General features: G+C 42.7%; 1 protein-coding gene across 1 annotated transcript; it reads right to left on the bottom strand.

Annotated features, from left to right (window-relative positions):
- Positions 1–484: 484 nt before the first annotated feature.
- LOC114667762 (carcinoembryonic antigen-related cell adhesion molecule 20-like) lies at positions 485–15,607 on the bottom strand. Its single transcript, XM_028823195.2, has 8 exons — positions 15,468–15,607; positions 14,984–15,041; positions 11,905–12,264; positions 11,031–11,261; positions 10,124–10,381; positions 6,313–6,400; positions 1,148–1,181; positions 485–678 (listed from the first exon to the last, which is right to left on the bottom strand). Exons 2-8 carry the CDS (start codon positions 15,024–15,026, stop codon positions 583–585), a joined length of 1,110 nt encoding a protein of 369 aa, XP_028679028.1. The 5' UTR covers positions 15,027–15,041; positions 15,468–15,607; the 3' UTR covers positions 485–582.
- Between the last annotated feature and the right edge of the window lie 1,072 nt (positions 15,608–16,679).

Below are 16,679 nucleotides of genomic sequence, written 5' to 3'. Positions count from 1 at the left end.
CACAACATATTCAGACATAATCAGAAAGGCACAGCAGCGTATTTACGTCCATCTCTTTTTCTTATCAGTTGCTATTGGTGTGCCATGGAGAATATTCTGACAGAAGGTGACATTGCAGGCTGAAAGCCAACACAGGCTGCTGGGCTGTGGAATTCTAGAAAGTTCTCAGATGGATCACCCAGTGTGGGGTCGTCACTGTTGTGTCACTGGTCATATGGCCTGTCTGTGCAGCCTGTGTCATAGGGTGATGTGTGTGTCTTGTACTAAAACTGTCCCTTGTCCATCTCCGCCATATTTTACTATATTTTGAATCTTGCACTGATGTCTTGTGGGAATTAAATGTTGGTGTTTCTTGTGCCGTTGTATAAGTGCAGAATAAGTTCAAAATGACAGTAAAAAGTAATATAAGTAAAAGAAGGAAGGAAAGAAAGAATTCTTAATTTGTAATGGATGGTTTTATTAATTAAATATTATTATATTTATTTATTGTAAAAACCCCATCCATCTTGAAGTTCTGTTGTTCTGAACTTTTCATTTATTTCTATTTTCTCAACACTAAATTTATCATAACCCACTTTTTGTTCATTTCCTTTGCATAATTGTGTCGTACTCTGATGCCACTGCTGAGCGATCCAAAGACATGTAAGTGCGATCTTCAGAGTCTTCCACACCTTTAATCTGTAATGAGAAAAACAGAAATCAGAGCCAAAATTACGCAATCATCATTTGTCATTGTCACACAGGCGGACCACCTTGCTGACTCTAAACAGGTATACAGTGCCACCCCAAGGCGAGAAGGGGTACTGCCGCTAACGATCTTGTGTCTTCTCCCCACGGCTCTGAGACTGACTGACCACGCCCACATTCCTCCCTAAAGTCCCACCCCTTCTGTTCTCAAGCACATAACAGCTGACCCTGGAAGGAGGCATCTCACTTGTGACCCGAACCTCCGACAGGACGGACCTCCCGCTCAGACCTACTGACAGAAATGGCACACAAGAGGGGTGTCAGTCCATCACAGGGCACAAAACCCATGTTTTAAGCTACGGGATTGTCAGATGCCATAGGCCATAGGCTTCATGCCATGTGTGCAGTGCTCTTGTTCTCTCCATGTCGTTTCATAAATGGTAAATCATGTAAAACATACCTTCTGTTTGTCTTTCCGATTTGTCTTCTTCTTTCTGTCAAAAAATATAATGGAAGTTTTGTAAATCCCATTAGACCTTATGAAAGCTCTGCCATGTTAGAATAAGGGTGGCCTGGGCAGCTTGGGCATTACTCTGCCCACCACAGTAATACCAGTTCAATGCTGGCCAGAGAGAGACTCAGTTACCTTCAGCCACTAAGGTCACCAGTCCATTCTCTTATAATAAAAATACTAACATTTTAAAAGAACTGTACACGTCACGCACCTTGACATGGTGCTTATTGCAGTACGAGTTGTTAAATAAAACAAAGTTGACTATTTGTACAAAATATAATTAGGAAAAAAACAGAAGGAAGGTTTTTAAGCCTCATGCTGGTCACTTTTATTAGGCTGGGCATCTAAAAATGAAATAAGCTATGTGCCTCAAAATTAATGAAGATCCTTCCTGCATTTCACACCTGACGTGAGATTCTATCATTTCTATTTAAAAATGACTTTGCTGACGGCTTGTCTACTGTTAGTGAGATGTGCTGGTGAGATGTGGAAGGACAAAGAAATGGAGAGGAGCCTCAAGTGTGGCGGCCAACTGCAGAGGTCAAGACAAAGCATGATAGCCATGACACGTGTTGTGAACTTGATGTGGTGGACTGAAGACCTAGCTTTGTGTCCAAGAAGTGTCACAAGTGACCACAATGGCCATCACTCTCGCACCGGTCATTGACTTTTCTTTATTCAGAGTCAAAGTCTGTTCTTCAGTTCACCTTTAGTGTGCCAGTCCTGAAAATACCAAACAGCTTACCATTGAGCTGCCATTTTTAGCCTGATGTAAAGTTAGTGAAGGGCCACGAGGTGATTAATGGCAGAACGGAGAGGTGACATCCTGAGGTGGCCAACTGCAGATGGTCAAGAGCAAATATAAGAGCAATGACACAGGCTGTGGTCTTAATGTGGTGGACTGAAGTCCTGGATTTGAGTCCAGGAAGCATCACCAGTGACCACAATGGCCATCGGTCTCACACCGGTCATTGACTTTTGTTTATTCAGAGTCAAACTCTGCACTTGAGTTCACTTTTACAATTCAATAAAATGCTGAGCAGCTCCATTGTGTCCATGTCAAGTTTATTCAACCCACAGATCTGTTATGAACAGCGTGGCCACCAGTCAAACAGTGAAGTGTCATCGGTTAACTCGATATTACAGGCTGTAAAATGCGACCTGAAATGTAACTTGTGTTCTTTATGGAGTGTCTCGTTGATTAGGTTATGTTACGTAGACTTTGTTATTCCGAAGGGAAATTTGTTTGCCGCAAGAAAGTACAAAATCATAAGACATAAAAATAAGCAAAAACACAATAACTGACCACCGTAGTTAATATAAGTACACACATTCAGGATTAGCACTAAGATAATTAAATACCTTCAACAGGACATAGTAACAGTAATCATTTAAAATTCAGCAGCACCCCTACAGTAACAGAATTCAAAATGCGTAAAACTCTGGGAATAGAAGAGATCTGACATCTGTGGCTCAACACCCTCAGGAACCCAAACCTGCAGCTTGATGGCATCTGCTGGAATTGAGGAGGCAGGAGAAGATGGCGTCTGTCTGGCAGAATCAAGTCGGCCCTCATGCTAACCTGTTTGTGGTAAGGTGCAATGTCAGAGGGCGACTGCAATCCAATCATTTTACTGCTGATTTCATAATGTTGTTAAGATGGTTTATGTTTTTAATGCACATAAAAGCCAATGTAACAACGGATTCAATAAAAGGTTTATGTAAAACTACCAAAGTGGTTTGGTCCACTTTAAAACAACAGTTTCCTAAGAAAGAAAAGCCATCTCTGCTTCTTCTTACAAAGGTCTTCAGTGTTAAGATCAAAGTTTAGCCTGCCTCACCAAACCACAGGGTGGCACTGCATTGTACTGCCTCTTCTCTTTATCCTCTACACACTGGATGATGGACAACCTAACCACCTCTGATGTCATTTCCAGTGTCTGTTGACCTGGACCCGCCTCTTCCTGCCTGGCCGGTATTTCATAGGAAGTGTCGCCATCTTGGATAGTCTGATCTGAGACTCGCGTCCTTAGTGACATTCTTTTTAGCTGAAAAGATGAATTTCTTTTGCCTTTACAATATACAGGGTCACGGTGTCGCCCTAAATCTTTATTTTGTCCCCTCTTACACCACTATTAATGATTGTCCCCTGTTATTTGCAGTGCTTCATCATCTCCACTGTCCAACCTTTAGTTAAAGTTAGAAGAAGGAGAGCACTTAAGATGTACAGTCATAACTTATGTCAGGCCATTGAACAAACTCGTCCACAACAGGTCCATGGCTGTCCTCCTTGTCTTGTAAAGGACTCCCGATGATCAAGTCGTCTGCTGATTTCCGGATATGTATGTCGTTGTGTGAGCTCCTCCAGTTAAACAGAAGATGAGACAGACATGATCAGACAAGAGGTGGTCCAGTGTGTCAGTTAAGACTATCAGAGAAACGGCCATTAACACCCCCTCTTTGTTGCACGGCTGCACTCGGGTCATAAATTGGGACCCTGTGGGGGGTTCATCGTGTGGTGGGTACGGCTACACGCTGTATCATTGCATGCTCCCAACTTCCTCCTTTTGCTTTCTGTTATTTAAAAGTCCAGAATCCACCCCACCAAGTGAGGGTCCAAAGAGAATTGGCCTATCGGTTTGTTGACTACAATGTGGGGTTGGATTGTATTATGATAAGCTGGTGATAAATCCATAAACAGCAGTCTTACATGGTATGTTTGATCCTTCCAAGATCTCATACAGTTAATTCAGAAGTGTCACTGTGGTGTCTTCCGTACCCCTCGCTGCTCTGATGGATCTCCAGTGTGGGTCCATGTAGGCTTCAGTCTTGGTAAGTAGTTGTCTCTTAATTAATTTCTCAAAGGGTTTCATGAAATGAGGAGTTAACCCCACTGATGTGAAGCCACATAATACTTTAGGATTTGTCATTTTGCCAATGGAATGACTTTTGCCTGTTTTTATAGGCCGGGCACCTGCCATAATTCCAGAGACATCTTAGATACGGAGCAGAATACTGAAGAGAGCTGCTCTGGACAGGAGTGAAGCAGGCCGTCACTTATTCTTGACCTGAGCTCTTTTTGATTTTGTTTGGTTTAAATACCTTTCTGAAATCATTCTGATCAAAGAACGACCGACTCCTGACCCCAGTCCTGCATCTGCTCTTTTCCTGCCTAATTTCCAAAAAGAAATCTTAAACAGGAAAACAATTGATGGATTATTTGAGCCAGCTTATCGTCAGTTGTAACTCCTGCTAATTTCACAGAATTATTGCATTTACTGTGATTGCCAGCCATCTTCTTCACATCACTCCATAATGAACCCATGCTATCGTGGGTCTGCAGTTCATTCTCAGCTCTGTCCTTAGTCTTCATTTTTGCCCACTTTACTTCATGTTTCACCTCCTTCTGTAGCTCTTTCTCTTCAGTTGATGTGTCATGTTGAAATGCCCTGTTGTCCTTTTGGATCTTGTAAACCTCTGGTAATCCATGGCTTCTTGTTGGGATAAAATTGGACTGATTTTAGGGGGACTATGGCATCCTCACAGAATCTTACAGAATTGCTTACAGTGTCTGTCAATCTTTCAATGTCAGTGCAGGATTCTTTAAACACGGACCAGTTAGTGCATTCCAAACAGCAACACTGGCGCACAAAACAATCTTCATCCCAGATTTTTATTTGTTTCATTTCCGGCTTTTCTCATTTAAAGTTTATAGATTGGAAAAAGTTGGACACAATTATGGTCAGATGAACCCAGTGGAGGCCTGGCTCTCAAGTCACAAGCAAACTTAATGTCCCCATAGCACTGATCAAGCACTCTGTCGTGACGAGTTGGGCAAGTGACACACTATTAAATAATACAGTCTTTGGTTCAGTGGTTAAAATTGCCTGAAATAAAATTTGGAGAGTCATGGAGACAATGATTGAAGTCTCTGTATCCTTCTGGAGATGATGTTAGTGGCTTTGGTTGCTGCCGCCCTGTGGTGAATTTAGACATTCGTGATTAAAACTCACACTAATTCTCTAACCCATCACCGGCTGTTTTCATATATAATAGCAGAGGCCAGAAAGAAATAAAAGGGAGACGTGCTCTATTGCCTCGTGCTTCTCAGATTTTTCTTCTGATTCAAAATACCCTGGTGGTCTCACAAGGGTCTCCTGTTGAGTTTCAGCAGAGATCTCAGTAAAGTCAAACAAGGGGCTCAGATCTTCCAAGTTGCTCAATAATATATGGCCAGTTGTTTATGGTAATAAAACACTTCACTGTGATTGCAAAACTGCAGTCCTCACTTCTAATTAATGTGATTAGTTGCTCTAATTTATATTGCTAAGGTTATTATTATTAGACTTATTATTATATACATATAAATATATTATTATATATTATTATACTTATTATTAGACTTATTCTGGAAGGAAAGGCAGGCAGTGTGGAGCCGTGGTTAAGACTTTAGGCCCTTAGATTGTAGGTTCAAATCCCACTGCTGACACCTGTGTGACCACAAGAAAGTCACTTCATCTGCCTGTGCTTCAAGTGGAGAAAGAAATGGAGCCAGTCGTACTTTAAATGTTATAAGTCACCTTGGATAAAGACATCAGTCCAATAATAAAGACGTCTTGAAAGAGATTAAATCAAGACTAGTAAAGAGGCCTCACATAATACGCCATGCTTTTTAAAACAGACTCCTTTTCCCTCAGTTGTGTCTCATGTCTCCTTTTTGCCTAAGGCTGCTTCTCCTAAGGGGTTTTAGGAGAAACATAAATGAGAATCTCTTTTAAGTCTCATGAGCCATCAACAATCAACCTTTGAGCTGTGAAATATACCCATGGGGCTGCCTGGCATGTTTATCATCCCAGGATCAAATCCTGGCCCAGTCTGTGCGCAGTTTCCATGTCCACTTGAGTTTTCTTCAGTTACGTGATGTGTGTGTGGCATAGTGTGTGTGTGTGCCCTGTAACAGACTGGCATCTCATCCTGCTTAACGTACAGGAGATGCTGTGGGGATGGAAGAAGTGGGTTCAGAACATGAATGGACAGATGCATGTATGGATGGATGGATGGATGGATGGATTCTTTATTATCACTGAATTTGAATGAAATTCAGACCTTACCTTTGAAATATGAGAATTCCCAGAGTTAATCCTGATAGAGTGATGATGCTCAGTACGGAATACAAGATAACATTTATGTTCTTGTTCACTAGAAAACAAAATGAGAAATGAAATGACATCATGATCGTGGCACTCAGATTCTGTTTGCTACGTCCTTCATAATTAATATTTCAAATGTTTCCACACAAATTGTAATTACATATTATCAGTCTGCACCATGTTGTCACACTATAAGGAGACAGCTTGTCAAAAACATCTCCTATAGAATCAGCTTAAATGAGCGTTCACTCACTACATATTCTGACAATAATTCCTGTTTGAATTGATTAGGTCCTGTAGAGACTCAGACGTCCATTTTCCTTGACTGTCTTTTCTACCACAGAAGACAGAATCTCTCTCAGTGGCAAGAAGCACAAGGCAAGACCTGATCCTGGATGGGACGACATTCAAACACGGGACACACACAAACTCAAGTAGATCACTGAACAGTCACCCATCAACTTGACGTTTTGTCTTTTAAGACACGAGGACAGAAAGGGGCTTTTAGTGAATGTTGGGAAAACATTGAAACTCCACCTAGAAGTCATCTGAACCCCGGCGTAAACTGAGATCCAGGCAGTGTGTACTAATATCATGTCCAGTCTTCTTAACTCAGATCAGATGTTTCTAGACGTACTCCATTATCGCTCCCACCTCATTCAGACACAAGTGTTTGGCCTCTAAAATGACACTGGGTGTGTGTTGGAGTTTGCTCTTAGAGGGACTGGAATACCATTGGGGTTTTACTGTGAGGATAGGCAGCCACTGTAAGTGACCCTGAGCTGAAATCTGAAAATGGATGGATGGCCGATACAATTTACAAAATCACAAAGTGCTCAGTGCTGCTGACCACCGGCACCAGAATGTCAGGGTCACACTGTGTGTGTCACGTCTCCACATTTCCATTTCCTCTCCCATGTCTATTTCTCCAATTTTCTTCCTTCAGTACAAAGACATCTATGAGTGTGTGTCTGTGTCTGTGTGTGTGTTAGATAGAAATAAAACAACAATTTGAGGACTCATAAGTAGACAGTAGTTTTCAACTATTATATTTTTTGTCTCTCTTATTATATATATATTGTGAGTGCCATGGAAGTCAGATGGCCACTCCAGCTGGAAAACGGCACCTCTTGCCAAGTTGGAAGGTGCCAGAGGATGGCCAAGCAGAAGCTGGAGGACATGAGAAGTTCCATCCCCCAAACATTAATTGGCAGTGGTCTACTGGAGTTGTCCCAGCTTGGAGACCAACAGGAGTTCATAGGAAGTGGAGTCTGGAAGTGCGACCCTTTTGGGATGCATCAAGTGGGTGCTGTCAGACTGCCCTGGTCACCAAATTACCCAGAAGTGCTCCCCACAAGTCATGCCAGGTGACCAGAAGCTGTTCTAGGTCCAGTATAAAAGCTCAATGAGTCAGAGTCGGGAGGTAGCAGGCGACACTCAACTGGAGGTGGAAGGAAAGGAAAGAGTCAATGTTCTGTGGGATTATTGGTGGTGGCATATTGTAAAAAGTGCTTCAGGTCAGGTCATGATGGGGAGCAGCCACTGGTAGACCGTGTTACTGCACCCACCACACGACGAGACAGCTCGGGATCCTGGTTGGCAAACCCCCAGGCAGACACACGGTCCAGTCCCACCCTTTGAAATTGACCTTCTATTTGTTGCAGCCAGGTGTTACATGGGCATCACCCTTGTCCGGGTCCAGCCGTTCACGTACACAATAATGAGCTGGATCATCCTCAGGGTATTGCGCCACATGGCATAGTGCTGTAACTGAGGCTCCCACAAAATGCAGGTCATGTGCCTCATTTGGGACTCCATGAGCAACACAAAGTCAAACCAGCGGTACCCAAGGATTCTCCGAATAGTACCACAGGAGGACAGTCTTCTTGTCAGGTCACTGGATAACGTCCATGTCTCACAGCCATATAGAAAGACAGGAAGCACCAGAACTCTAAAGATTTGGACCTTCGTCCTTTTGCTGAGATATCAGGAGTGCCACATACCCCTTTCCAGCGACCTCATGACCCCTCATGCTCTCCCAATCCATCTACTGAGTTCACAGGAAGAGTCACCAGAGTCACATGAATGTCACTGCCGAGGTCAGTAAACCTCTCGATGCTGTTGACACTCTCTCTGCAGACAGACACACTGCTGATGGCCATGCCCAAGAGTTCACTAAAGGCCTGGCTCTTTGGTTTTTATCAGGACCCTCACAAGCCCAGACACTCAGACTCCTCACTCAGTCTCTCGGCTCTACAATGTGCTTGGAGGGTTAAAAATCCACTACTTGAACCTGTGACTGTGTTGGGCATTACTGGGTCTGGGGTTCAGGGCTCAATGGTGCCCCCTACTGGTTACTCTCTCTTTCTATATATATATTTATATAATGTATTTACTTTTATATTATGTTGCAGCACCAGCAGTATCATCAGACAGGATGCAATCTGTCAGTGCATCAGCCCACCAGTCCCTGCCCGTGTTGTCTGAGCCAACTTCATGGCACTACTGAAAGGCACCACTGGCGTGCCACTGGATTGGCTCCAACCTGTCACATGTTCAAGTTCTTCTTCTTGTGCTGTCAGCTCAGTTCTGTCTTCAGTTTTTCTCTAAACCCCCCGGGCTCCTTGATTCATTTCATGTCCGGTGTTCCTCCTTCAGCACTCATTCCACGGATTCAGTTTGAGCGTCTCATGAATTTTAACAATGCAAAGCTTTTCAGGTCAGGAGTTTCATAAGTCAAAGTACTTTCATTGTCTAATTAGGTACTGATCTCATTTCCATCCATCCCATCCATCCATTATCCAACCCGTTATATCCTAACTAGAGGGTCACGGGGGTCTGCTGGAGCCAATCCCAGCCAACACAGGGCGCAAGGTAGGAAACAAACCCCGGACAGGGCACCAGCCCACTGTAGTGATCTCATTTCTTTTTGCCTTAAACACCCAGCATTTACAGCTGACAATCATGGAGATGACTGGTGGTGAATGTGCTGCTCTGTGGGGGCCACTGGGATGGCATTGACATGTCTTCTGAGACCAAGGTGACCCTTTGATAAATGATTTAGTGATAGCAAACACATGAAGGAGTCACAATCCTAACATCTGAAGTGTGTCCGATGTTTGTGGAGAAAGTAAAGCACAAGCAGTGTGGTGAGTGCAAAGTCAATTGAGGAAAGAAGAAATTAAAAAATGAGAAGTCAAATGAATGGGAGCTTTAGAAGAAAGGCTTAAACCTGCAGATTAGAATGTGCGGACCTCCATGGAGTGACGAGTGTCCAGCTGTCCAACACATCAGTTGTGTCTGTGTCTGCCTGACTCTACACATTTACTACTTTGACTTTGGCCTGTTTGTCAGAGTCGGTCATTTCAGGGCGCCCTCCTCACCTCCTGTCTGCTTTGTGACTAACTCCCATGGTAGACGAGCTCCATTACCTGCTGTGTAACCATCATTCGTATTCTTGCCAATACTTCCCGTTCTTGACGGTGACTCGGGTTGCACCTCATTAGTATTTAGCCACGAATGTCGCTGGCTGTGATATTCACTTTGTCTTCATTGAAATGATTCATTTTGTTTTGTAACATTAAACAACTTGTCGTAATCAGGAATTGAACTTTGCTCCCCTAAAGTTTCTTCTCATCATCCCTACCACTGATCCACCACAGCCAAACTGACCAATCAGACTGTGCGGACTAACCGGACACTCTACACATTTACTTCTTTGACTTTTTTCTCATTTATATTTCTGCTCCTCTAACCCACAACCCTTGCTCACCGTTTACCGTCAGGTTGACAGCTGTAGATTTTGTCGTCCCGTAGTTGTTTGTGGCTTCACAGTGATAAGACCCCTCGTGACTAGCATTAAACTTGCTGATGTGGAGTTGATCCCCTGATCCTACTTGGCTGCTGTTCTCCTTGACCCAGGTGTAGCGGCCTGGTGGGTATGCCAAGGCTGTGCAGTTTAAAGTCACCGATGTCCCTTCTTCTATACTAGTGGTGGGATGTCCTGTGATGACAACATTCCTGGGGGCATCTAAAAAAAGAAAAATGGTAAAAGGTTACTGAGAAAGTGAGAAGTGTCATGAATCGTGTTTCTGTCACATTTCCTTTCAGGTGTGTAACTAAAAAGATGTCACAGTGTCATGTCAGCTTGTGTTCTGCCTCACAGTGACCAGGCCACAGGTCAATAACTGTGTGGTGGGCCTTCTCCTGGTCATGCTGTGTTCTCCTTGTTTTCCTCCCATAATCCACTATGTCAAAGTCTCAGCATGCCCACAGATGACCCACAGTCTCACTTGAATTTGGTGATTGCCATTCACTCTTACAATAAAGTGCAGGACCCATTGAGACACAGCGGACAAAGAAAATGAAAGGTCAGACTATAAAGAAAGACCAGGCTGACTGTCCTGTGCTGCCATTTTGACTTCTGCGTATCAAGGTAACCACGTCCATTGGTGGTAAAATTACCATCAGCACGACATCAGAGTGGAAAAACTGAGAACATCAAACCTCATCAAGTGTCTCATGTAACATCCATGTTGTATAATGCAGGAAGCGTCTCTCGAGTCAGTGGTGTTATTTTATCTTTGATTGGATTTCTTTCTCATGTCTCTGTCTGCAGCCCTGACTGAACTCTCACTCTGCACAAGTCACACGGTTAAAACTCTCAAAATACGACTCACAGGAAACATTCAGTAGAAAACTTGGGGACCTGACGTGTCCAGTCTGACACCAGTAACTGCCGTGGTCCTCATAGGAGGCTCTCGGAATCTCAAGTTTCTTTGAGGTTTCTTTTAAATGTTGTCCTTTTCTGAACCAGAAGACGCGGTCAGTGAGACTGCAATTCATTTGGCACTCCAGGGTTACTGCTTCGTTTTCTATTACCTTCATTGATGTTGCTTCAATCTTTAGACCTTCAAAAGAATTAGGAAACAGTAATAATAATAATAATAATAGTAATAATGATAATAATAATAATAATAATTATTATTATATCTGTTCAGTGTCTGCTCTCAAGTGTTTTCATTTTCATGTGTTTTATTGTTAACGTGAGCAAACCAGCAAATCTGACCATCTCAACATCACACCACATATAACAACTGGTCAGTCTGAGAGGATTAAGCCATCTTGTGGACAAATTTTACATATCGAGTGGACAGTCAGTGGCCATTACTGCCCAGGCGGCAAAAATATCAAAAGCATCCATTAGATATCCTCTTAAATGGAAGGACACTGGATATGAAGTTTAGCAATGTATGGGATCAGCTGAGCACCAAGGAGAAAAACTTGAAATAATTTAATTAAATAAATGCATCATTTCAATGTATTTTATAGTTGTGTCACATTTCAACAGTTCTGGGTGTAACACAAGTCCATCATCTGGTGGAATCAGCCATTAATCTTATAGGCAGGCAGGATTGATATTAATCATCATCATCCTCATCTTCATCATCATTATATGGTGTGTGTGTCCAGAGGTCCTGCCAACTCAACACAAACTTTACCATCAGCTTCACCTCCACCCTAAATGAAGTCCACAAAATCATTTCTTATTACCTGTGATTGTGACCTTCACTCCTGGCATTTGTGTCCATTTATAATCAGGCTGCCATATCTCATATCTAAACCTGTAGACACCGCTCTCCTCTCTGCTCACGTTGCTGATCTTTATGCCGCAAGTCGTGTTTTTGTTCCCTAAAAACTCAACTCGCTCCTTGTGACTGTTTGCTATTTTCTTCTTATCTGTGTGATACACAGTGGTTTCTCCATCAGGATGTGTCTTGTTTCCATCAGACCCATAAAACCACAGTTCTGTTACATTAGTAGTTTCTATTGGATCTTTGTATGTACAGTTTATCCTCACAGTTGATCCTTCTGGTGCACATAATGTCTTTGGCTCATAAATGGCTCTCTCATCTGTAAAACACCAAAAAAGAAATGAAGTCAGTGATTTTTGTTTTGGACACAAATGAAGACGTCGCTATTCTTTTCATATAAGCTTCAGTAAATGAATAACACTAAATACATAAAAACAACGTCATTGTGAAGGAGACAGCAGGGTCCGAGCACTGAGGTGACAGTCCTGTAGTTGTGCTAATTCTCCGCTGCTCTTAATCCTAAATGTCAGTCAGATGTTTCTCTTTCCTTTCTCATCTCTTGACAGTCCACCTCCATTCAGCTCCTCTACTCATCTCTTATTTTCATGACTGCAAATGGAGGGGCTGCCTATGGTGGTCTGTGCAGTTTTCACTTTTCTGTCTACAAATCAGGACTCCTAAAGCTGACCCCTCATTTTATTTCATTTTTCCTTCCATTCATCAAACATCATCATCCATGTCCTCAGTTCATTAATTCAATTGCACTGCTGGTCTTCTCCTTTAACTTTTTTTCTCTGAGATTCAGGATAAAGGACAACACGCCGTTAAGGACCCCACAGTTACACCAGTTATACAAATTATCTTCTTAGCACTTTAATTCTTTACTCTTTTAGTGGTCCTGCACATCAGCACAGGGCCACTGGAGAGTAAGGTGACACCTGATGGCTCTGCGGTCACTCAGCTTACACCCGATGGCTGACCGGCCACTGCATTTCACTGACTTCTCCTTCCACTTTTCAGAAAAGTTAAATGGGAGAACTCGGGTTCAGCTGGTCAGGTAATTTTAATGTCACCAAGACAGAAACATGTGAGAGCTTTGACAAAACACGAGAGCTGAGTCACAACTTTTCTTTCTTTTAAATTTCCATTCCAGTGTTTGATCAAACCAAAGTCTGTGTGTGTGTGTATTTATTTTTATTTATTTATTTACTCACTTATCTACCTATTTATGTATTTATTTGTTTAACAAGCTTCTGTAAAAAGAGAAAGGTCCACTTGGGGACAAATAAAAGTTCTATCTCTTGTCGCACACATGTGAATAGGAGGGAGCTGTATGGAGCAAGTGAAGGTAATACCACGCCAGGCCAGGGGGTGGCAGGGTGCACTAAACCTTCTTCTGTTGTCTGTGCAGACCCAAAATGGGCAAACCTGCCTGAATCAACCCTGGAGACGTCACTTCCAGTTCTGGCGCCCAGAAACCCTGCACTTCCAATTCCCCTGTGTCACTTCCTGTCTGGACATTTAAAACCGCCATCTTCTTCAGCCATCCTCAGTTCTTGTTTGGACTCCATCAGAGACACTTCACTCTCAATTGCAAAACCCATTTCAACAAGGGATAATATACAGGTGGCTACATCAAACCGTTTCAAGTGTCGAATCTGATCTTTACACACTATCTATCTATCTATCTATCTATCTATCTATCTATCTATCTATCTATCTATCTATCTATCTATCTATCTATCTATCTATCTATCTATCTATCTATCTGTCTATCTATCTATCTATCTATCTATCTATCTATCTATCTATCTATCTATCATGACTCCATTACAAACAACACAAGAATGTCATAAATTATAACAGATGTTGTATGCTGGACAACAAAATGGGGCTGAGGCCTCCAAAAATAACTATAAGTGTGACAGGATCTAAACTGGCCAGTGCAGAAGAGAACGAAAAAGGCAAAAAAAAGATTTGCTTAAAAATGTAATCACAGCAAAGAAGTCCAAATACATAATCCAGTAACAACAATACAAAAACAAAGGTAGAAAAAGGTTTAAAAAGCCAGTGAATCCAACAAGACCAACAGCAATACTTCCAAACACACCAAAACAAATCAAACACTCACAAGGAGCCAGCGGCTCATCTGCTGCTCAGGCCTCCAGATAAAGGCAGGGGGAGGAGCCAGCAGCAGTGACATCAGCGTGGCCCCGCCCAGCTTAGTTAAAGAGCTCACCATGAAGACTCATCTTAATGTTCCCAATTTTCAAATTCTTTGATGATCCTGATTGAGAGAATTAATGAAAAAGTTCACTAAGGAGCCGAGGACTCCTAGTGGTGACTGAGGCCAAGTGCATTCAAAATAGAAACACAAAGGGTGACAGGAATTTGGAACAAATGTCAGAGTCCAGGCAGTAAGGTGGAGACTCTGGTGGCCTTTAGAAATGTCAGGCTATTAACCAACTAAATCGCCTGGACGGACTGGGTGGTCTTGCCTTGCCTTTAATGCAGAGACGGCTGACGACTGAGCTCAGTGGCCTCCTGCCCAGAACTTCCCTCTCTGTGCTGCTGAAATGGTGCTGGGGTGTGAAAAGCTCTTTTTTTTACACTTTACTGAGTTTAAACTGTGTAGGAATGACAAAACACTTTGTAATCAAAACATCAGTGTGTGACACAAGTGTGAGGAGCTGAGCAGAGCACACAGGCCTCAACTTCATTTTCTGTTCAAGACTGTGGCCATCTTGTAAAGGCCATAAAGAAGACAAAGAAAGTCGTGCAGAGAGTTCAGTGAGCAGACAGGAGAAGACAATCAAATAACAAGAAGGTCAAAAATAGGAGAAAGGAATTGAACAAATGACAAAATAAAAAATGAAAAGATGAGCAGCAGTCAGGAGAAACAACACTCGGCCTGCAGAAACCACAAACAGCCTGACATCACATTGAGCTTAAAGAATAAACGGCAGTTCATAAAATAAACAGAAGTTAATGAAATAAACAGAAGATACTAAAATAAAGTCAGCGTCATCTGATCTTACCAACTGCACAGGAAACAACAGCTAAAAAGATGAAGAGCAGCATGTTGAGCTGTGGGACCTGCAATACAAAACGACATGGAGAGCCTCAGAGGAGTTGACCGCTCGCCGTTTTCCTGTTCATGCCTTTTCACAGCTGATCAGATCTGAAGCCCCTTCATTCCTTGCACTTTCTTTCTCCCAGTGGTTTTCCCAGGTGCCCCCATTCTGCCCATTCAATACTTTCATGTTGCATTCATTTTAAAATGTCTATTTTACTTATTCACTTCTCTCCTTGATTTTTTTCGTGATTCTGTTTCATTTGTAACTTGTTTTTCTATGTTTGTAATTTGATTTGTGCACACTGACCTCTCCATGCATGGCAGTTCATTGCTTCACGTTGCTCCATCCATGTTTCTGGTTTTGGCTTTGAATTCTGGCCCAGCTTTCAGTGACTCAGTTGATCACATGCATCTCTTAACAAGTAAAATGTGAAAGTCTGTCTTACCTTCTGCTCCAAGTTTTTACAGTTTTATACACCAAACTGGTCTTCATGAGTCAGCAGTTCAAGTCCGAGGGCTCTGCAGGCGACTCACGGAAATGAGCGAACTTGAGAAAAGAGTCGTTACAGACAAGACCACTGACTTTTTAAACTACTTTGCTAAGGACTTCCTCATAATGACACTAAATCTAAATCTTTAGTGTTGACGCTGCTGAGTATTTTGAAACAGCAATGTCACACCCAACATGGCTGGTTAGCCGAGGCCTCAGAGCTTGAAGGCCTTGGGTTTGCTCCTCAGCCGAACCCGCTCTCCATTTATCTGTGTCTGTTTTTTTTTTCTCATGATCCTTTACTTTCCTCCCCTATTTCAAATTCTGGTCCCTGTTTGACTCTGTGTGTGTGTGGTTATGGGTGGGTGAGTTGCAGCAGAGACTGATGGGATAGGCGGATGAAGCCTGCTCACCTCCACCTGAATACCTGAGTTAGGAAAAGAATTGAATGAACAAGTGAACTGGCCCAGTGTGTTTGTGTCAGAGCACATGAGTGTGCTAAGTGATAGACTGGCATGCCTTACTGTGGAGGTCTTTTGCTTGTGCCTGATGGTGATGGGACGACCTCCTGCTCCCCATAATCCTGTAGAGAGTCCCGTCAACATATCAGGGTGAGTGCATTTGAGTCACTAAGTAAACACCACAAAGGTGACAGAGGTAACCAAAAAAAGTAATTATTAAAAGAAAGGACAATAAATGACACCACAACCTTGTTAGCCTTGTGAAGTGCCTTATGGTGTCACATGTGGTCAATGGCATTAAATGAAATAAAAAGGATTATGTGGAGATTCAAGGTCAATGTTAGAAGAAACAGAAATAAAGCTTCTTAAAATTAAGAACATAAAGGGGACAGTGCAGTTCAGTTCTCAGGTGCCATCACCCACTTCTGGAATATTTCAGTCACTTCCAAGTCACCTCACCCTCTGTGGTGGCACACTAGAGACTTACTGGGGTCACAAGTCCTGGTAAATGTTGGAGAGGAGTCCTTCAATCAAAGACGGTAGACTCATGGAATCAGAAGACAAAGTACAGCGCTGACCACACAGGAGGGGAGTCCCTGGAGATGGTCAGCAGTTGTAGATATTCTCTTACATGGCGGGCTCCTTTTGCCCTGACCTTATTTTGTAATGGTGCAGGTTCTAGAATTTCCCATTAAATTCATCTGGAC

Source organism: Erpetoichthys calabaricus, chromosome 17, assembly GCF_900747795.2.
Source record: "Erpetoichthys calabaricus chromosome 17, fErpCal1.3, whole genome shotgun sequence".
Lineage (NCBI taxonomy): Eukaryota > Metazoa > Chordata > Cladistia > Polypteriformes > Polypteridae > Erpetoichthys > Erpetoichthys calabaricus.
This window is presented reverse-complemented; position numbering and strand designations above follow the sequence as displayed.

Coding starts and splice junctions, on each gene's coding strand:
- LOC114667762 (XM_028823195.2), bottom strand. CDS start 15,026: ATGCTGCTCTTCATCTTTTTAGCTGTTGTTTCCTGTGCAGTTG. Junction 10,382..11,030: donor TTTTCTACTGAATGTTTCCT/GTGAGTCGTATT, acceptor TTCTTTTTTTAG/ATGCCCCCAGGAATGTTGTC. Junction 6,401..10,123: donor TGTCAACCTGACGGTAAACG/GTGAGCAAGGGT, acceptor TTTGTTTTCTAG/TGAACAAGAACATAAATGTT.